This window comes from Gopherus flavomarginatus, chromosome 2 (genome assembly GCF_025201925.1).
Source record: "Gopherus flavomarginatus isolate rGopFla2 chromosome 2, rGopFla2.mat.asm, whole genome shotgun sequence".
Lineage (NCBI taxonomy): Eukaryota > Metazoa > Chordata > Testudines > Testudinidae > Gopherus > Gopherus flavomarginatus.
Genome location: NC_066618.1, coordinates 29,496,971 through 29,520,201, shown reverse-complemented (window position 1 = coordinate 29,520,201; position 23,231 = coordinate 29,496,971). Strand labels below are relative to the sequence as shown.

The window sequence follows — 23,231 nt, the reverse complement described above, 5'->3', positions numbered from 1 at the left end:
TGTCCACAAGGGAACCAGCTGAGACTTCCAACTAGTTTCACTTAGGCCAATAACCATGGACATGAGACTTCATCTCCCATTATCCAGTTCCTGAACTGTCCAATATCTCTGCTTATTGAGCTTTGTTGAGGTGTCTGAATCACAGACATTTGGACCGTTGCTGTTACTAATAACTGAGTGATGATGGGCATTTTGGACAAATGGTCAACCCTCGGCTTAGCTATTAAATTAATTTCATTTGCGAACTGAATCCAGATCCCCGAGGAGAAATTCTGGTGAACTAATATAGCACAAATAATTGTGTTGTTTTGTAATCATTTAGGGCATCAAAGATCAGTATGTTTTGGCCATTTTATCTAAAGTTCTAAACTCAATGTACAATATTCTTATATGAATCCTTTAGCATATAAATATCTCATGATCTATCAAAATACACTAGTGCCCAGATCCTGCAACGTACTGAATTAGGGCTGTCAAGCAATTATAAAAAATTCTTGATTAATCGTGCAATTAAAAACATTAATCTCTATTAATCACACTGTTAAATGATAATAGAATACCATTTATTTACATTTTTTTGATATTTTCTATATTTTCAAATATATTGATTTCAATTATAACAGAACAAAAAGTGCATAGTCTTCACTCTGCATTTTGTTTACAAATACAAATATTTGCACTGCAAAAAGAAAAAGAAATAGTATTTTCAATTCACCCAATACAAGTACTGTAATGCAACCTCTTTATCATGAAAGTTGAACTTAAAAATGCAGAAATATGTTCAAAAAAACTGCTTAAAAAACCCCAATGCACTGTGTGATTTAATTAAAGCGTACAAGTCCACTCAGTCCTACTTCTTGTTCAGCCAAACAAGCGTGTTAACATTTGCAGATGATACTTGCTTCTTGTTTACAATGTCACCTGAAAGTGAGAACAGGCATTCACAGGGCACTGCTGTAGCCGGCGTCACAATATATTTACGTATAACGTATAACAGATGAGCTAAAGATTCATATGTCCCTTCATGCTTCAACCACTATTTCAGAGGACATGCATCCATACTGATGATGGGTTCTGCTTGATAATGATCCAAAGCAATGTGGACCAAAGCATGTTCATTTTAATCATTTGAGTCAGATGCTACCTGCAGAAGGTTGATTTTCTTTTTTGGTGGTTTGGGTTCTGTAGTTTCTGCATCAGAGTGTTGCTTGTTTAAGACTTTTGAACATATGTGTTGTATCAACCAGTCAAGGAACTAACAAACTTTATCAGGACTTTATTTTTAAAGTGGAAACCTCTTTACCAAGCTGCTGCTGCATGCTCTGTAACTCTCACTTTGCCTTCTCAACTCCTCCCCCCTCCTTCCTGTTTCCTGTCCTTTCAGACTCCCAACAGCCCGTGCTCCCAGTTCTAATAATTTCAAGCAACATCTAAACACCACATTCCCTCCTCTCTTAAGAAACTCTCCCAGTTAAAATAAACATTATTGTTCTAACCACAGGAACAAATAGGAAACAAGACACTATACTAATGGCAGAAATATTACACTGAAAACATTGTAGATACTACATAACACGGTCGCTAGTCCAGACAGGTGGTTGTCTGGGTCTGACAGGCCATCTCAATGTCTTGTTGTGTTGATACTTTGGTGAAGTCATCCAATGCAGACTTGGCATTGGCATGATCTCCTCTTGGTGCATAGGCAGGTGCAAGATAAGAAGCATTCCATACCCACTCATCAGAAAGTTGGTAAGTGTAAGGTCCCTTCTTCTCTATGATTTTAAGAGGAGCTGTGAATTTATGGTCCCCTTTGTGTAAAATTCCAGGTTTTCATATTCTAACGAAGGAACCACACTCAAACTTTGGTTCCTTAGCACCCCGCTGCTTGTCTGTGAAAGCCTTATATTTTGCTTGGTTCTGTTCAACTGTTTTTCTCACATCATCCTCAGTTGGGGCCTCAGGTCATGCCTTTAACAATCCAGCAATGTTCAGTTTAGTATTTGTTTGTTTCCCATGCAGTAACTCTGCAGGTGATCTTTGCGTTGTGGCATGTCGTGTAGCCTGGTATGCTTGCAAGAAATCAGTAGTGAAGGGTATCCACAATTGTCCTTCCAGTTTAGCCGTTTGCAAACTCTCTTTCAAACTTGTGTTAAACCGTTCGATTTCCCCACTGGCTTGAGGGTAATACAGGGATGACCTTCTGTGTAAAATGTTCCTCTCTGCTAGAAAAGTTTCAAACTCCAGGGAAATAAATTGACTACTATTATATGAAACCAGTTCTTTGGCGTTACGTTCCCTGCTAAAAACTGAAAAGAGGAACTTAATTACTGTAGCAGAAGAGATTTGCAATGTAAACACTATCTCAGGCCATTTACTGAAACAGTCTATTAAAGGGATGGCATAACAACAGTCAATTGGAGCAGTATCAAAGGGTCCTACAATGTCAATCACTACTTTTTCCCATGCAGATTCAGGAAGAGGAACAGGCTGTAATGGAGGGGTACATGTCACTGTTGTCTTATCATGCATTTGGCAAGTGACACAGGATTTTATGAGTGCTTCAGTTTGAGGGGTTGGCTACACTGGAGAGTTGCAGCGCTGGTGGTGGGTTTACAGTGCTGCAACTTACTCACCGTCCACACTTGCAAGGCACATACAGCGCTGCATCTCCCTGGCTGCAGCGCTGGCTGTACTCTTGCTCTGCCTGGGGTATAACGAATGCAGCGCTGGTGATGCAGCGCTGCTCCGCCACTGTGGCCACCAAAAGTGCTGTAATTGGCCTCCAGATGTATTCGGAGGTATCCAGAATGCCTGTTCAGCCACTCCCAACAGCGCTGCAAATGCTGCAAATGTGGCCACACTGCAGCGCTGGAAGCTGTCAGTGTGGCCACACTGCAGCGCTTTCCCTACACAGCTGTACGAAGGCAGCTGTAACTCCCAGCGCTGTACAGCTGCAAGTGTAGCCATACCCTGAGAGTCCATCCCTGGCCACCAATACAGATTCTGTAGTCGTCATTTGGTTCTGACAAATTCCTTGACGAGCATCATGTGCCAGGTGTATGAGTTTTGACTAATTCCTCTGGCACAAGTAGCTGGTGTGAACCTCGTAGCAAAGAAAGTTCATCACGAACTCTAAAATAAGGCAGCAAAACTGGGTCAAGGTTTTTAGGGTTACTGGGCCAGCTCTTTGTCAGAAATTCCCATAGTTTTTGTTGAATTGGACACGCTGAACAAGCAGCTTGAAATTGTTCTCTTATAACTGCAACAAGAGTGTTTGTAATAAGCACAACTACTACATCCTCATCCTCCGGTGGACCATCGGGTGAAGGCAAAGGCTGGCGAGAAAGGCAATCAGCTACCACATTGTTGTTTCCAGGCTTATATTCCAGTTCATAACTGAAAGAGAGTAGTCTTGCAGAACATCTAGCAATAAGATATCCTGCTCCTTCCAGTCCTTTCGTGGTGAGCAACGTCGTGAAAGGGCTGCGGTCAGTGCACAACTTGAACATGCGGCCCCACAGGTAAGTTCTCCATTTTTTCAGTAGTCCAGACACAGGCAAGTGCTTCTTTTTTGACTGTAGAATATTTTCTCTCAGCATTACTTAATGTCCTTGAAGCAAATGCAACAGTCCTCTCTGTTGTCCTCATGAAGTTATGTGAGGACTGCCCCAAGTCTATACTCAAAAGCATCAGGAGTTACAACTGTGAACAATGTGGGACTGAATAGTGCAAGTACTGGACTATGTACAATCAAGTCTTTCACCGTTTCGAAACTAGCTTGTGCATCCGTTGTCCACATTAAGGTTGAACTTCTCCGTAGTAATTCTCATAATGGTTCAATGACAGAAGCATAATTGGGAATGAGTTTTGCATACGAGGAGGTAAGACCCAAGAAGGAACGTAAGGTTTGCAAATCTGTTGGAGGAGCAGCATTTGAAATTGCTGGGATATGATCTGGATCTGGTTTTAGTCCAGCCTATGAAATTGTATGCCCCAGAAAGGAGAGTTCAGTTTGTCTAAATTTGCATTTGGACCTATTGAGTTTGAGGCCTGCTTTGCTGATGAAGTATAGTACAGACTGCAGGGTATTAGCATGCTCCTCGGTAGTATTTCCAAACACGATAATAGCATCCAAATAGCACTGAACTCCATGTTGATTCTTCAGAATCAAATGACATTATTTTTTGGAAAGCATTTGGGACCGATGCAAGACAGTATGGAACACGTTTAAAACTAAATAGTCCCTCATGTGTAATAAATGCTGTGAGGTCTCTGCTATCTTCATGCAACATAACCTGGTGGTATGCACTCTGCAGATCAAGAGTAGAAAACATGGTGTTCTGCAAATACTTCTTCTATGTGACGAAGAGGATGGCTGTCAATCACGACAGCTTTATTTGGCTCCCTTAAGTCCATACAAAGGTGAATGCCTCCACCCTTCTTCTGCATCACTATTATAGGTGAAACCCATTCCAAGGAGTTAATCTCTTCAATCATGTCCATATGAACAAGTTTTCTAAGTTCCTCTGAAACAGCTTCCCTGACTGAAAATGGTAAGCACCGTAATTTCTGTTGTACAGGTATCACAGTATTCTGCACTTTAACTTTATGCAGAAACCCATAAGCACAGCCGAGTTTCTCTTCTATTGGGTGTTGGGGCCCAGCTGAAACTGGTGTGTGTACTGCAAGAGTGCTTTGCTGAGGAAGATCAACTCATCCATTAACTACCCTGAGATTTAAAGCAGCCAATAAGTCTCTGCCAAGGATAGGAGTGCCTTTGTGGACAATGTAGAACTCTGCAGTTACACAGCAATCACCAAAAGTAACTATTGCTGGCAGGCAGCCATGTACTGGAATATGGTTTTTCAAATAGCTCACCAACTGAAGTTTGGGTTCAGTAAGAGGCACATCTTTAAAGTAATGCTAATAGATGGAATCAGGTAGTATAGATACTGCTGAGCCAGTGTCCAACATTAGCTGAATAAAGTGTGATTTGCCTGAGGGTATGGTGGAAACGTTTACAGTGCACTTTATCTGTTCTGGAATATGTGCAGTAGTGGTTTTGTCCACGCTTAGCACAGTAACATCTGGTATTGTAACTGCATGCACCTGTTGATTGAACTGGCTACTGCGACACACTTTAGCAAAATGCCCAATCTTTCTGCAATGATTGCACTGAGCTACTTTTGCTGGACATCCTGTGTAGCTTGCAAGATGTTGTGGGGATCCACAGCGAAAACATGCTTTTACTGTATTTTCAATTTGCTGATTCAGTGGCTTTTCATTAGTTTTCCTCCTGCAATTGTTTGTCTGTAGCGATAGTGAACTTTTCTGCAAAGGAGTCACAGCCTGGACTGTGCCTCCTGAATCCCTGCTCATTATTTTGGCTTCAGCTGTAGTTGACTCAATCTGAGTAGCAATGGTTATTGCTTTTTCTAGTGTAAGTTATGGTTCTAGAAGTAAGCGTTCACTTACACGAAACATGGTTGTTTTCTCAATGAGCTAGTCTCTAATCATCTCATCTGCCATATTCCCAAAGTCACAAGTTATAATCAGACTCCTCAGGGAAGCAATATACTGCATTATAGTCTCCCCTGGTTTCTGCTCACGCTGGCAAAATCTGTAGCTATTAGTTACTACATTCACTTTTGGAACAAAAAAGTTCTTTAATGCAATCTCATATTTATCATCTGCAAGGGGAAAAGCGTAAAATACATGCTGCCCTTCTGCTCCAAGGCAGTGGATTAGCAGAGCAAACTTTCTTACTTTAGAAATCTCTGTAGCACTGATTGCAAGCAGATTAATCTCAAACATATGGATCCCGGCAGTAAAAGCAATTGGAGGCTCACCTGGGCTTTGCAGAAAGGGTGCAGGTGGGTTTAGAGGCAGAAGATCCATCCTCGTCGCCAAAATGTTGTATCAACCAAGCAAAAAACTTCAACAGGACTTTATTTTTTAAGTGGAAACCTCTTTACCAAGCTGCTGCTGCACCCTCTGTAACTCTCACTCTGCCTCAGCTCCTCCTCGCTCCTTCCTGTCCTTTCAGACTCCTAGCAGCCAGTGCTCCCAGTTCTAATAATTTCAAGCAACATCTAAACACCACAGTATGCTCCACATCTCTTCCCTCTTAAACTTTGGAAGGCACTTCAGATTCTTAAACCTTGGTTTGAGTACTTTAGCTATGTTTAGAAATCTCACCTTGGTACCTTCATTGCGTTTTGTCAAATCTGCAATGAAAGTGTTCTTAAAACGAAAAGCATGTCATCATCCAAGACTGCTAGAACATGAAATATATGGCAGAACACGGGTAACACAGAGCAGGAGATATACAATTCTCCCACAACAAGTTTAGTCACAAAGTAATTATTGCATTTTTTTTTAATAAGCATCATCAGCATAGAAACATGTCCTCTGGAATGGTGGCCGAAGCATGAAGGGGCATAAGAATGTTTAGCATATCTGGCACGTAAATACCTTGAAATGCCGGCTACAAAAGTGCCATGTGAACACCTGTTTCACTTTCAGGTGACACTGTAAATAAGAAGTGGGTAGCATTATTTCCTGTAAAATGTAAACAAACTTGTTTGTCTTAGTGATTGGCTGAACAAGGAGGAGGTCTGAGTGGACTTCTAGGTTCTAATGTTTTACAGTGTTTTGGTTCTGAGTTCAGTTGTATAACAAAAAAAAAAAATCTACATTTGTAAATTGCACTTTCACAATAAAGAGATCCCATTATAGTACTTGTATGAGGTGAACTGAAAAATACAATTTCTTTTATTTTTATAGTTCAAATATTTGTAATAAAAATAATATGCAGTGAGCACTGTACACTGTGTATTCTATGTTGTAATTGAAATCAGTATATTTAATAACGTAGAAAAACATACAAAATATTTAATAAATTTCCATTGGTATTCTACTGTTTAAACCACGATTAATCACAACTGATTTTTTAATCATGATTATTTTTTTGAGTTAAATATGTGACCTGATTGCCACTAATTGACAGCCCTATACTGAATCCTTCCCAAAAGATTTGGGGCATGCTGCAATCCCTTGGAAGTCACGAAGCATTGATAGTACTCAGCACTTCTCTGGAATGGTCTCTGAAGGAAGAAGAATAGTTTACATTTTCACGACTTAATAATAAGCAGCATTTTTAAAACAGTTCCCCTTTATGATTTATACTATTCAAATTTCCAGCATGACAAAGAAATGTATGCTATTAAAGTCTTTATATAAAATTTGCTTCAAGAGCTACAAAGCACTCAGCTACAATCTTCACAAGAAAGGCTTTGAAGTCAATCCAATGGGCTAACATCATATGACATTTGGTTACTGGCTCAAAGCCAGGAACACAGAGTGGGTGGGTGGGCATTTGAGAAATTCACTGCATTCCAAAGATGACCACGAAGACCAGAGTCAGAGGTCATACGTCTGTAAAAAGTATTATTTCTGTTCCAAGCTATCATCTGTTTAATATAAATGAGATATTTAATGAAGTTCCAAATTGTGGACTTATCTTCCCCATTTGATAAGCACTGGGGAGATACTGCATTGAAGGGTCAACACAATTACAATTGGAAGCACGTCAAGCTGCAAGAGAATAATAAACTTGCAGTGCAAGTGAATTAGACTCAATAAGGTTTAAATTGTGAAATGAGGATCTGTTTTATTAGTTTCTTTTAAATTGCAGATTACAAGTGACAGCTTTACTAAAAAGTAAATTAAACAATATTCTAAGCCTCTGATGCAAAGAAATCAAAGGCAAATTTGGGAAGAATAAAAATGTTAAAATTTGAAATGCTGTAAAAAAATATGTAGAGGAATTTAACTTCCATGCCAATTATATTCAAAGATGAACTGTTTTTATTTCACTTTGTTAGATTAAATCATTTGATTGCAGGAGTGTACTATTCTCCCAGAAAGATAGCCCTGTATTACTGAGTTCAAGTAATACATGTCTAGCTTTTTACTGAACCATACAATGTGATCGTTTTCCATGCGACAACCAAGCTCTAAAGACAACTATCAAACTCCTTTGTAAGACAATCCAAACAGATTTTTAGAAAGATGCAAGAAGAAAGTTTAGAATCATAGTGAAATTCACACCAGGTAGGCAGATAAGCTGCATTGTGCATAAAGAATAAACAACAGGATCATTGTGTTTAGATGGTTGTGCTTTGTAATGGGAACCACGTATTTTACTATTTTCATGGGAAAGACTTTTTTCAGTTTCTAATTAGCATCTCAAAGGAGAGATCTAAATAAAGACATCAACAGTCAGCTACACAAATATTTAACAAAAGATACAATGCCTTTTCTAAACTAACAAAAACTGAATGGAGGGGTACACAAAGGGCTTTTCAATAAATCTTTTGCCTATCCTTGTTTCAGGAAAGTTTGTGTAAAAAAATGTGTCAAAGTTGGAGTAAATGCTGCTAGCAAGACAAAGCAATGGACAGTAAAACCAACAGTACAGTAAAAATAAAGAGCTGTTGTTCCTGATAGGTGGCTTCATTCCCTCTTAAACTGGTTTCATTGCTATCTTGGCATTATTTACCTTGATGAACAGATAAAGGGCAGCTAATGTAAACAAAATCTTATAAACTTCCCATTTTCAATAAAGGCATGACTATGAAGACTAGAGTTTCACAAAAATGCTACTGGCTCCCATTTATTTTGTCTCAATGATTACTGGTAGCATCAGCATCGCTCCATGATTCCACCTTTATGCATTAGTACTAAACTATAATGGGCTGCATTAAGCAAATCATCACAGAATCACAAACAACATGTTCCACACTGCAGGTTGTCTTCATCTTAAAGGAGCTGGGTTTTGGTTGTTTTTTTTATACTAAGAATAAAGATTTCCATCATGACCCTTTATCATTCAGATGAGAGCCAGCTGTTTGCTAAGAACTATGTGCACTATCTACTCCTTATCTGGATTATAAAAGGACAACTAACTTGGTCCTTGTTACTTAAACAATATCGTCCCATGTGAAGTTATGACCGTAAGTATGCAAAAGGTTATCTGCCACCAAAATATTAATCTGTATAAGTGATCAAATCAAATTTCATATCATGCATCTTTACAAATGGAACAATCATCCAGCTCTCTCTCATTGCCATTAAGAATGGAATTTATCAAAACTCAGATGAAAACATTTGTAGTTTTAGAGGAGTGGCTAGAGAAATTTGTTAAATAGAGCACTACATTCTAACTTCAGAATTAAATTCCTTTCTGGTGCACAAAATTATTCTCCAAGCTTTCTTCTTCCCTTCTCTTCTGCTTTTTGTAGGTGAATGTGTACAAATACTCAGCCTTCCTTTCTTTAAACAGTTCCTTTCAGAATACTACTGCCAAAATTAAATGGGTTTTTGATTGTTAACATCTAATTTAGCTTCCCAAACCAGGTACAAATGTGTAAAATGGGAAAACTTAAGCTCTGACCAGTGAGGAGGTTAATTCTGGTTTGTGTGCTATTAATTATTTTGTATAAAAAGTGCTTCTGGTGTCCACAGCACTGTGCCACTGATTCAGTGTACCAAAGAAATAACAGATTTCTGCCCTGACCGACTTATTTAATAAAGCCATGGCCAGCATAACACAAAACCGCACATAGAATGATGCAAGTCCATCCGTCCAGAACGCTTTGCAGAAAAAGTTACACCATAGGTTTTGGAGGTTTCTTTGGAGGTTTCTTGTTTTTTTGTTTTTTTTTAAAATCAGGGATGGGTTGGAGCTTGGCATGCATTTAGTGATAGTCTGTTTCAGCATAAGAAAAACATAGGTGAAGGAGATAAAGGAAGTAGATAGAAGAAAGGGACTGAGCAGAAAGAAGGGAATAGGAAGTGGTGTGGGATGGACTTATGAAGAGATGTGAAGATGAGGATTTGGGGTACATCTTGCCCATAATTTACTTTTAAAAATTTCCAGATATATTTGGAGCTTGGCTACATGGGCAGATTTTTTACTGGCTTAACTATCTGTAAGAAATTGGCCATCCTACTTGAAATATCTTTTCTGATACAGAATCGCTAATTAGTGGCACTATCCACTCCAAAAGAGACTGGAGGTTGGAATATGGATGTACTACATGTCTCAGTATGGCAACTAGCATTAAATGCATTCACACATATACAAGCAGGAAGGCTAATTTGTTTGCCCTGTTTCCTCCCTCTATAATGCACCCAAATTACCTCAAAGTGATGAGGGAAAGTGGGTGGGACAGGTGAGCCAGTTCCAATCACTTTAGTATTAAAATAGATGAGGGCAGGGGCTTGCTATTGCTCTCTAGCTCTGAGCTGTGCTGTTCAGCATTCGGAAGGCAGGAGGAAGAGAGATGAGCAGAGACACACAAAGGATTTAGGAGCATGGAAATCTACCAAACGTGTTTTCTTTTGGCATGTTTGGAGCTAAGTGAGTCTCAAAAATTTCTTGAAAATACTTAATTGAACAATTAGATTATGGAAACATTTGTCTTATTGCAACATGAGTGATCATGTACTCGTCTCCCTCCTGATAGCAGATATTCACCTATCTCATACAATGAGTAACTCAGTGCCAGGATGGGTATCTGTCATTGCAAGCTGTCCAGGATGGAGGGAGAAGGGGGAATAGAGCTGAGCAAATAATGATTATTCTTATTTTCTGGGCTCAACACATATGCCTGACAGCTGTGCTGAATTGGCGGGTGCTGGTGCTTGAGGGCTGTGCATGCATTATGGTGATACAGAAGCCAGCTGTCTGTCCAACCAGCACAATAAAAAAAAAAATCAAAAAGTAATGTAAGGAGCCAGGCATTCTTTTTACATTGTAGCACCTCAATGATTTAACAAGAAATGCTGGCACCATGACACAAGGCGTCAATGTGCCAAGTGGGCAGAAAGTTGGTTGATAGCTCATTAGAAACCCGCTGCAGGTTCAGAAACTTTTATTAAATATAGCCAATATTAATTTTAAGACCATCCTACTGTAAACTCTACTCATCTCTGCTACTGATGTTTGGCACAAAGTACATCACTTAACCTTTCTGTGCCTCAGTTTTCCAGTATATTTGGGGGTCAATATACAATACTACTTATACACAGGAGAGCTATTTGCCTGGATGGGGAGGGACGCAAAACCATGCTCTGAAGTGTCCCTAGCCTCTGTTGCCAGAAGCTGGGAATGGATCACTTGATGATTACCTGTTCTGTTCAACCCTCTGAAGCACCTGTATTGGTCACTGATGGAAGATAGCATGCTGTGCTAGATGGACCATTGGTCTGACCCAGTATAGCTGCTCTTATGTTATGCATCACAGAGTACCCCAAAATTGTAAATTTGATAATATAGATTTTAACTAAAGATGTAACTTCATTAAGTTTATTTAAAATACCAACAACCAGAAAAACCCAGAATGTTTAAGATATATACTCATCACCTCTGGGCTAGCACCATACATGTAATATCAACGGCGTGATTTCACTTGAAATGGCTGAGATAGTAAACACAGGTTTATAATGGTTTTGCAACGTTTATAACAGATCTTGACAGACATTTAACTACATGATTGTGCCTTTTCTAGAGCAGAGAAATTCAAACACCTGGCTTGGTTTGAAGTTTATTCATAACAACAACTCTCTCCATTCTTATTTCAATATTTGCTATATCACAATTTAATTGAAAGCGTGGATGGATTATACTCTATCTTCTGATGAGTTAATGAAAACTTCTTCTATAGAAATGCTCATTGCTTATTACTAAAGCAATAACAACAATATTTTTTACTTTCTGGTAAGTTATACAGGTCTCTTTTGATTTTACTGTGTTATATTTGACCGGTCAGTACAAATGATCCCCTCATTAGCACATTGACAAAGACAAAATGCGATGTTTATGTAGTTTTTACAGCAGTTACTGTAGCTTCAATTGCTTTATAAGCTTAGTGTGGCACTGGAGTTGTATAAAAATAATGTGAATATGACAAATGAAATATCTGAAAAAGCTTTTCAAACCTTTCAAACTTCTCAAATTCAAGTAAGTTCAGAATTTAGAAATGTAAAGATGCTATTTAACTTAAAAAATCTAACTATCCATTCCTGGTAGAACCATGGGACACCGGTCTACCAATCTCACTGCCATTCCATTCAATGGCCAAACACTTATTTCATTCAGAGGAAACAGGATTAGGCCTTAGACTGAAATTCTGTTCTGAAAATGGGCTCTAAAATGTGCTATGACAAGAGGCAGAACAAAGTAACAGGGGCTGCAGGGACAAGGTTCCAGCTGCTTCCTGGAACGGAGCAGCGTGGGACCGGGGGCCAGGGAAGGCAGGCAGGCAGGGAGCCGGTCCTGGCCCCAGTGCACACCGCTGCCACCCCAGAGCTGCTCTAGGTAAGCGGCACTGGGTTGGAACCCACCCCTGCACCCCAACACCCCTGCCCTGAGCCCCCTGCCACATACCACACCCCAACCCCCAGCCCAGAGCCCCTGCAACATACCACACCCCAATCCCCTGCCCTGAGCCCCCCATCCCACACCCCTCCTGCACCCCAACCCCTTCCCTGAGCCCCCTGCCACATCCCACATCACAGCTCCCTGCCGCATCCCACACCCCCCCTGCACTCCCTGCCCTGAGCCACCTGCCGCACCCCTCTCTTGCATCCCACCCACCAACACCCTGCCCTGAGCCCCCTGCCACACCCTGCACACCACCTGCACCTCAACTCCCTGCCCTGAGCCCCTGCCGCACCCTGCACCCTTTCTGCACCCCCTGGGGGCAGCGTTGGGGTGGGGACTTCGGGGAAGGGGTTGGATTGGGGCAGGGAACAGGTGGGAGGAGGTGGGGCGGGGCAGGGCCTAATGGAAGGAATGGAGTGGTGACGGGGCCAGAGGCAGCGACGGGGGGTGTCAGTGATGTAGCCCTCAGTTCAATGCACTAGTCCTCATGTGGCCCTTGTGGCCGTTTGAGTTTGAGACCCCTGGTCTAGGCCTTCACCGTGCCATCCCTTCTATTTTGTAGACTTGCTGGCATGTCGATGGTTTGTTTGGGACGCAGCTCAAAGTACTTCTCAAATAAAACTTTATACTGAGGCTGCATAATGGTTTGGTGGCAGCTGGAGAGAGATTTCAGGATGACACTTGCCCATCAGAAAGTAATGCTCACCACTTTTGCTGATGTAAGGTTTGCCACATTATAGGTTCATAAGTCTGGCAGCCAGAATCTAGCACAGTCCAAGAAATGACCAATATATGGTGCTTCTCAGGTAGGAAAATACTACCATAATTGTCAATTACTTAATGCTGTACATGAAAGTGGGGGGATGCATCCCTGTCCTGGTGGCCATCAGCTTGGGATTTAAAGACTGGATTGTTCCTAAATAAATGAGAAAAGGCAGTTTAGGGAGAGGACTGTGGGACCCACCCGAGAAGAGTTTTTGCTTTTCTTTTTATGTTCCATTCAAGCCTGGGCACAGCGACTGTAAGCAACTGGACTCGTATCTTCCCTGTTAGGCAGGAAAGTCATTTTTTGGCCTACGAAAGCTACATTTCATCATGCAAATTCCACAGCCACCAAATTTTGCTTTTGGCAAGTGTGATGAAAGTAAGCATTCCAGGAGAAAACAGAAGTAGTCTCAAAAAATCTTGCTTAAATACAGTTTACCAAGGGTGCAGGCCGTGCCAATAACTGCACAACTCTGAACCGGGTAGGTCACCATGGTTCATCTCACTAACCCACCAAAGGGTTGGGAAAGCTACAAAACTGGTAAATGAGAGCCACGTGGACACAACCCTCTCTCCCGCACAAGTACATTTTATTATATTTGTGTCAGGCACAGGATTTCCAGGCTGGAATCAGGAGACACACGGACTGAGATTTGCTATTGTTGACACGTCACTTTTGTGTAGCAATCATGATTAATATCAAATAGACCTAATTTCTTCTTAATCAAATCCAGTTCTAATGTAAGTGGGTACCCAAATCCTGCTGACTTAGACCAGGGCTGGATTGGCCCCATTATATTTATAAAAATATTATCCCAACACATTTCCTAAGTCTCTATTAAGAATTGACAGATTTCCTTCATATAGACCTTTTCATAAGCCCTGTGTTACCCAAATTCAGAACATATCATCCTCAGCATGTAGAAGCAGATAAAAAAATTTGACAGCAGACACTGGGATTTCCCCCCATCCTCAAGTTTTCTTCTGATTAGAGAGGATAAGACCAATATAAAAATTCCTTCAGTGCTAATGAGATGAGAAAATTTGGATCCCTAAATATAAGCAATAATATAAATCTGTGCTGGTTTTCTCTCTAATAACCTATATTTCAGATGGCAAGAAGGCAGTTAACACTAAGATCATTTGATCACAAATTAAAAACAGTTTTGAGAATGAAAAAAGAAAGATCATTAAACCTAAAGTATAAAAGCATAAATTGCATTTGAGAAAAAAATTATTGCATAAAAACTCCTATACTCACATGGATAGTGTAATCCAATTACAAAATAAATGTACCTCTAATGTAGTGTTTCCTACTATTTATTGATAAATATGCTCAAAAAAGAAATAATATACTCATGAGAAATAAACTTCATTGTTCTGGTAATACGTTTAATGTGTATAAAACTGAAATTGAAATAATTCCACACTACATTCTTGTAGATTCTCAAGTACTATTTTCCTGGCCTCGAAGGAAGCATCAAATCTTCAGTCAACAACAATATGCAAAAGCATTTAAAGCTTTTAGACACTAAATAAAAAGTGTATTCTTTACCTCATTGCATTTACTTATTCGTCTAGCTACAATAAGCTGAATCATTCCTCGTTTGTTTCCTTCTGTAGACATGGACCTTCTTAGAGTTTCCATAGCATCTTGGTTTGTCTTGCCTAATAATGATTCTCCATTTACTGCTATTAGCTGATCATTCACTCGAAGCCTGCCATCCTGGCAAAAGAAAAGGTAGTCACATACAATAATGTGTTATAAAGGAAGTTTATGTCTTTAGTAAAAACAAAAAAAAACTTTGCTTAATCCTAATAGTTTATAGCCAAATGAACCCTGGTATAATAGCTTTTAAGCAGCCATTGCAGGAAGTGTCTGTTCCAATCATTTATACATTTGCACTTCAAGCCATTATCATAATCTGTTTACCCAAATAGCATACTAATTGAAATGTGCCAGTGATTGCTTTCTTCCTTCCAGAGAGCCTTTAAAGGTTGTTTAAATCCTGAGACACACAAATATGTGAATCCGAGTAGCAATCTAAAAGCTACATTTGAGAGCGAAATTAGAAAATACCAGTTCCAATGAACACAGAAATCCCATTCTCCTGAAAGCTGTGGACTAAAAAGTGGGAAAACAAAGACAGACGGATATTCCTCTTACCTTGGATGCTGCTCCTCCGTTAATAATGGACTTGACAAAGATTCCCAAATCCGCATGGTTTTCTTTTGACCGGTTACCTTTGACACTGACACCAAGACCAGCTGATCCAGAATCATTAAGTGGAACTTCAAATGTCAGGAATTCCCTGGTGCCATCAGGTGTAAGAACAAGATCTTCTTCCTCTGATTTCTGTCAGAAAAGGATTAGCGTGGCATTATTTTAAAATGTTTTTTGCTTGCAATTGTCTTCCAGCTACAGGTAATGTTAATGAAATGTTCTTTAACTGCAACATCACAATATTTCCCACTGACGTTCCATGGAGAAATCCATGTTAATAGAGCATCTGGTATCATCTCCAGATGATTCCTAGAGCCAGATAGGAGAGACAGTTTGTGTCCGCGTACGCATATGCTTAACCCATCATTGGCTAGTAAAAAGGTTTATGTGCCATATATATGGAGCACTTTCAATATTGACACAAACCATTTTACTAGCCTGAGGTAAACTGTATTAGAAGTATTTATATTATTATACTTTCTTACTTGAAAATACAGGAGGAAACAGACAGCAGGAAGACAGATAAATATTACTCACTTGCCCCAATTTCTACATTTGGAATTAGTAGTATTAAAATAAATGTCTTGAAAAATGTTACAGCTGAGATCAGCAACAGGAAACCTTTTTGCTCTTGGGTGCCAAAAAAACTGCACAGTCAAGACTGGGTCTAATCAACCACTATTTCCTTTCTTTTCTTGCTCAGCCCCTCCCACTATTCTTACTCCCTCCACCCCGCTGGTCCTGGATTCCTCTGAATACTTCCCATGCTCTTTTCTCCATTCATGAGCACAGTTTTAGAAAATCCATCCCAAGGAACTACTATCCCAGCCAGTGTCCCTGGGTTGTGTGGCAGCCAGCTGCTTAGTGACTCATCCACGCTTCCTCCTAGCTGTTCAACTGCAGGCAGCTGGCTTCCAACTTCACCTCCAGCTGAGATGAGGAGAGCCCAAGCAACTACTGCAGTGGAGAGTTGGCTGCTTACTGCTATGAGGGGCAGGGGCCCACTGAGTAACCAGAACTGGAGCAGCATTCACATATCCGTGCAGACAGAGAGAGGTCAGGCTGGGGAAGGGATGTTATATCAACTAGTTTGTTTTCCCTTCTATATATCATCATTTCCATGCAAAATTCTTCTAAAGACATCTGAGTGAAAAGAGATGCTTGAAATAACGGTAAGCACTACACTCAGAGACTGGTATTGAAATAAAACAGTCTCTACTGTGCCACTCCACCATACAAAAGGAGATATTAATATGTGCATCACTGATGAGATAGCCTCCTGTTTCCAAAGACATGTGATACAGAATTGTGTGTATGGCTAGGAGCCTCTAGGTGGGTCATCTAGTTCATCCACCTTCTTTGTAGTGGGATCATTTTTGTTACTCCTAACCCTCCCTGAGAGGCTGGGAGTCAAGACCTGGTACACTGAGGCAAAGTCATAACAACATATAATTTTAAATTGACAATGCCCCTTTAATTGGTAATCACAATGTTGCAGAGCATAGAAACACACAGACTGTACTAAAATTTTCCCTAGCCAACAATAATATACCAACAATTATAAGAAAATAAAATTTGCATTGAAGTCATATTGAACAGTAAGAATCTCAATTTAAAAATTGCACCAAGAACATCATTCAACAGCATTAAAATGCACAAAAATGTAAAATGTGACATTTAAAAATTTAAAATGAAAAGAAAACACAATCACTGCCTAATTGCAATAACTTCCATTTGATCTTGATACACTCCAAATTAACAGATTCAGTATGTCAATCAAACACGTCAACATTATTTTCATGATTAGTTGATGTGCAGGAAAAATTTATTGCTTCATATACTTTGACATGCCTGAAATAAACACACAAGAGAATCTATGTACTGTGATCCCTGAACAACATTCACCTCTCAAGATTTTTCACACACCGTGTCCAAAACAATTAGCAACCACACAACATTCTGTTCAGACAGTCTGCTGAAGGAAAGGTCATTTGAAATTACTTCAGCTGAATGAATGAAGCTGCTCAAGTATGTAATTTGTAATAAAAATTCGATGGGTGATAAAATATGTAGGTGAATTTTTGACTTCAAATTCACACCTTGTATCAATTCATAATAAGTCATATTTGAGATTAATTTTCTACTTTTTAAAATACAATATGAATATAGTATACATTTAAATCATAAACTTTCTCGACTAGAGCAAACTTGTGGCAGTGTTTAGATACATTGAATATAGAGATAAAGAACAGATGATGTTTCTGTCCTAAACTGCCATTAATAACTCGGCACTGATTTTAGAATGATCATAAAACTTGTAATTTTCACAAAGGTAAAAATGGAACCACTGACAATCTGCTAAGTCCATTTTGTCATTTCAGTAACAGCATCTCCTTCTTATCCCTTCCTGCTGCTATCCCTGTAGAGAAATTTCCTGCTTAGAAGTCTTCTCTTTGCAAGACCTGTCTGGGATCAGCTAAAGAATAACCAGCATGGAATGGAGAAATCAACAAACTACTCCCACCTAATGGGGGAAGCAATTTTCAATCAAGCTGGGATGAGTTTTCAAAGGGGCTTGCTATGGTTACAAAGCAGGTGGCATTCTCTATAGACAAGGTTCATTCTCTAAGGAAGCTTAGAGATCGTTTTTTTCACAGCAGTAACTAAGTCACTGAAACTTGTCTGTTGTTACTTTGCGATAATATATACGGAAATGAACAGAAATTAAATTTATCATGGGGCTCTCAGACAAACTCTAGTTCATTCTTGATTTTTTTCAAAGCATTGAGTTAAAAAGCTTTGTAAACTCACTCAGATTGAAAGAACACATATCTCTAAATTATTTCTAGAATAAAAAGCAGACCATTTAAGGACTAAACTCATTTCTCATTAGCATATATACAATCCTACATACATAGTGATGATACCCATGTGATAAATTATACGACTATGTTATAAATTGCATTTACCTGACGCCTTTAAACACTTAACCTAACTTTGACCACTCTGCCTCCATTAGTCCATCTGTGCAGCAACTTGTAACATTCCAAACCTCAGGGCAATGCCATCAGCCTCCATTTAGTATTATTATTAGTTTGAAGCCAATCGCCAAAATAGAGGTTTTCTTCTTTTCTTCCAAATGTGGAATTTTGGCTTCAAAATTACACTGACCCAAAGTTAAGAACAGATCTCTTTAGTTCTGGACAAGTGATAGGTTTAAGGTGACACTAGAGCTAGAAATAGTAGCCTTACATCACTGGAAAGGGAAGAGTTACAGCTTCGGTCTTTTGCTTGTAGCCTTGGAAAGTCCCAGTATAATTGGACTCTAAAATCATAGCATTTTTATGTATTGAAAGGAATTTTACTGCATTTTAAGAAGATTTTTAGAATGCATTCATTATTTTCTTCTCTTCCTCAGAGGCCTGTACAGTTGGATTCATGGTACTAAGAGATCATGGCTTTATAGATAGTAAGATTTTAAAAAGTCTCAATAAAATTCATAAAAATTGTCTGAAATATTTCTAAAATACTTATTCAGTTATGTGTGACATATACAGGACACATGATAGTTTGGTTTGCTGTGACATGAAGGCTTTACTGACACTTGTTTGGAATGATCTGCAAAAATCATTTATGGCTTCACCACGCATGAGTTATGTGGATGATACAATTTTATATTAAGCAAGCCCTTAACCAAACCTCATCAAACTGTACCAACAACTCTCTCTCTCTCTCCTTATCTGTGTCTTCATGTGTGTATATACGTACATACATCTACAAACACATAAGAGATAAAAGGCATCAATAGCAGTTCATTTTGTCTACAGAGAACTGTTTTCCCGGAAGCAAAGTTTAGTATTTATGTAAGTACTGGCTAGATGTATGACGGCTAGATGTACTAGAAACAGTGCATATGGGTGGTCTACAACACACCTCTGCAATTTCAGCTTTTGGCCTCTCCTGAGAAGAAACACTGAAAGCTTCAGAGTCCTGTGGTGGACATGCATTAAAGACAAATACAATAAGAGGGGCTCATTTAGACATGAAATTGGGCCTCCAGTGGAGAAAACATTGTCCATCGATTTAAAAGTGACACACAGAGATTCCATCTACGTTTCTCTCTGATAAAAAATACTTTTAAAAAAAGAAAGTGACTTGTAGTATGGAATGTTTGCTTTTTTTGTGTGTGTATTATAGGTTTCACTACTTAGAGCATCTATTTGTCTAGTTATAAATTGATGTAGAACTTACCTTGAATTTCCTCAAAACTGACTAATAAGAAAAATCTTGTGCTCTTTCCCTCCCTAACTCTTCCTAGGTTAAGTATTTTAATTTCCTCCATATGTTAAACAAACAATAATGAATCTTATTTGCACATATATACCAAGTCTCATCATTCATATTGGTTAAGTTAATATGTCACATCTGGCAGAGACTGCAGTCTGTACAAATCAAACAGCAGCTGCTAAATATCAAAAACTATATTGGAAATGAGTGGGGTTTTTTTTTAAACATTTTATAGGAAATGTGGTCTGCTTAAATTTTAGTCCCAGCAAAGAGAAATTATTTGCATGTTATATGCAAGATTAAGTTAGGAATTTGTTTATATACTAGTACAGTGTTTTACATAACTAGCATTGAAATAATCCTGCTGTCTTACTAGTTGTGATTCATTCTAAAGCAAAGGATTTGGGTTCATGGCCATGCAAAAGAAATTTCAGTTTGATAGCAAACACAGATACTCCATCTTCAAAGATGATTTCAATTTAATGCTTAAAATGGATAATAAAAGTGCAAGAGAAAGAATATTTTGTAGGCATTTTTCAAAGTAACAAAAATGCTAACATGTGATTTTCATTTGGTATGAAATTAAAGCATTGTGAAAGCAGAAGTCTAAGTATTGCCACATGTTTTCTTATTTACCTGGGTATAAGAATACCACTGCTTGTCGATACTAATATTTTTCTTTGTACGATCACACGACTACTGTTCAGACCTGTGGATTTACTCACTTACGATGATTGTTATAACTAGTTTAAAATCAATATTTAAATCAATTGATCAGAACTCTATAAACCAGCGGTTCTCAACCTTTCCAGACTACTGTACTCCTTTCAGGAGTCTGATTTGTCTTGTATACCCCAAGTTTCACCTCACTTGAAAACTACTTGCTTACAAAATCAGACATAAAAATACTGAACTGTCACAGCGTGGAATTACTGAATAATTGTTTACTTTCTCATTTTTACAATATAATTATAAAAATAAATAGACTGGAATATAAATATTGTACTTACATTTCAGGGTATAGTGTATAGCAGTATAAATAAGTCATTGTATGAAATTTTAGTTTGTACTGACTTCACTAGTGCCTTTTGTAAACCTAGACAAATATTCAGATAAGTTGATGTACCTCCTGGAAGCCTTCTAGGTACCCCTGATTGAGAACCACTGCTATAAACAAACTGCTTATCATACATTCCTAACTCTGTGAAACAGGTGAAATCAGTGTAATAATTCTTAACTACTTTGGATCACACAGGTAATGGTCAGTGGTAGCTACTACAATTGGTACAATTAAAGCTAATATGCTCTTATCTCAAATTTTTGCTCTTACTCAAACTTTTCCCACACTATGTACTAAAACCCGTAAGTAGTGGTAAAAATAACCCTGATACATCACAGACTTCTGTACTTTAGAACTGAAAACCTGGGCACTAACCCAATGGCATGTGGCTCAAGCCCAAAAGCCCGTTAAGTAGCTCTCCTTTCCAAGCTCTCTCTGGTTCATGAAAGAACTTCAGTGCCCAGCACACTGATCACATAGGATCCTAACCCTGAACACTTCTCCCATAGCATGACCTGGGAGACAGCGAAAGTTGACATATCTGAGAGAAAGCCAGCGAACCAAACAAAAAAAATCCTGGCTTTGCAGCAGTTTGTGGTGAGAGCATACTACAACTTCCAAGGGAGGCAACATCAGTGTATAAGGGCACTGAGTATGGGAGTAAGGGGACCTAGGCTCTATTCCTAGCTCTGCCACTGACCTGCCAGGTAACCTTGGCAAATCACTTAAACCTCTCAGTGCCTCTTTTTCCCTTTCTGCCTTTTGTCTGTCTCATCTATTCAGGCTATAAACTCTCTGGGGCAAAGACTGTACCCTATCTCATGTGTGTAACAGTGACAAACACAAACAGACCTAAGCTTGGTTGGAAGGCTCCAGTTATTACTGTAAAATAAATAGTAACTGAAAATCTTGCCCCCCTCACCTATCAATCGCAAGCTGATTTTTAACCCCCTTATCCTCCTCCTCCATCCCCTTAACCCCTCCCCTCCCCGGGAGTGCCCACAAGAAAAGGAAATGTAGAACCCAGACATCTTCAAATTTAAGCAAACACAAACATTTAACATTTAGACAAACAGTCCCTAAGACCACTGGACAGGGTCTGTTGAGATCAGCTGGAGATTCTAGGGGACCACTACCGTCATGATAGAAATGGCTTTTGGTTCAGCAAGCCCCCCACCCTTTACTATCTTTGGCCGACCAGGGAAAAGTTTCTTCAGGACACACAAACTATCTACAATTCCTTCCCTTGTTGACTTTCATGCTAGAATCCGCAAAGCAATCCATGACTTGGCTATGGCCACATACTACAAACACTGTATTAAAACTACCCTAAAATTATCTTTCAGGGTGGATCAGCTTCATCACATCACAGTGCTGTGTAAAGCAACTTCTGAACATTTTGATGTTGCATCATGAGGTGAGGATAGAACATCATGAATCATGTGGAGAAAGTAAATAAGGAAAATGTTATTTACCCCTTCACATAACACAAGAAACAGGGGTCACCCAATAAAATTAATAGACAGCAGGTTTAAAACAAACAAAAGGTAGCACTTCTTCACACAATACACAGTCAACCTGTGGAATTCATTGCCAGGGGATGTTGTGAAGGCCAAAAGTATAAATAAGATAAAAAAAGGAATTAAATAAGTTCATGGAGGATAGGTCCATCAATGACTATTAGCCAAAATGGTCAGGGATGCAAACCCATGCTCTCGGTGTCCCTAAAGCTCTGATTGCTGGAAGCTGGTACTAGACAACAGGAGATGGAACACTCAACAATTTCCCTGTTATGTTAAATCCCTCTGATGCATCTGGTATTGGCCATTGTTGGAAGACAGGATATTGGGCTGGATGGACCATTGGTCTGACCCAGCCTGGCGATTCTTATGTCCTTATGTTGAATATCTACCACGTGATATTCTGACAGACTCTCTTTTTTCCAGAGGTCAAAGATGTAAAGATAGTGACCTTAATTTAAATCCATATGAGCCTCTAGCTTGCTATACAAAATAACGTTAATAAAGCTGAGGCAATATAAAAAAATTTCCATGGCCGTTCTCTTGAATAATTAAAAAAAAAAAAAAGTTAAATATCCTGTGCCTTGTGTTTACGCCCCTATAAGCTTGCTTTCCACCAGTATTGCACAAAACAATTTCATTGGCAGGAATGGTCATGGAAACAAAGTATTTCAACTGACTTTCTGGGTGACGTTGGCAAGCCATTTCACTTCTCAGTGTCTTTTCTGGATTGAGTGCCAAGGAAGAACTCATACTCGAAGAGTTCAGAGCCCACAGTGCAGTAAGAAAATTTTACATTTTTAACATGAGTGTTCAAATTAGAAACCTAATCTTAATATCTACACATCCAACCAGGGAACAAAATACCACGTGACCTACATGCCCAGACAAATCTAACGAACAGATTGAATTTCGAATTTCAAG

The 23,231-nt window shown here is 39.1% G+C and overlaps 1 protein-coding gene across 10 annotated transcripts in view; it reads right to left on the bottom strand.

Annotated features, from left to right (window-relative positions):
• Positions 1-23,231, bottom strand: part of PARD3 (par-3 family cell polarity regulator) — a 658,805-nt gene that overhangs the window by 218,449 nt on the left and 417,125 nt on the right. For all 10 annotated transcript variants that reach the window (XM_050939008.1, XM_050939012.1, XM_050939010.1 and 7 more), the window contains 2 exons: positions 15,384-15,572; positions 14,772-14,942 (listed from right to left, as the gene is read on the bottom strand). In XM_050939008.1, coding sequence (XP_050794965.1) covers positions 14,772-14,942; positions 15,384-15,572 — 360 coding nt within the window. The remainder of the gene's footprint in view (positions 1-14,771; positions 14,943-15,383; positions 15,573-23,231) is intronic.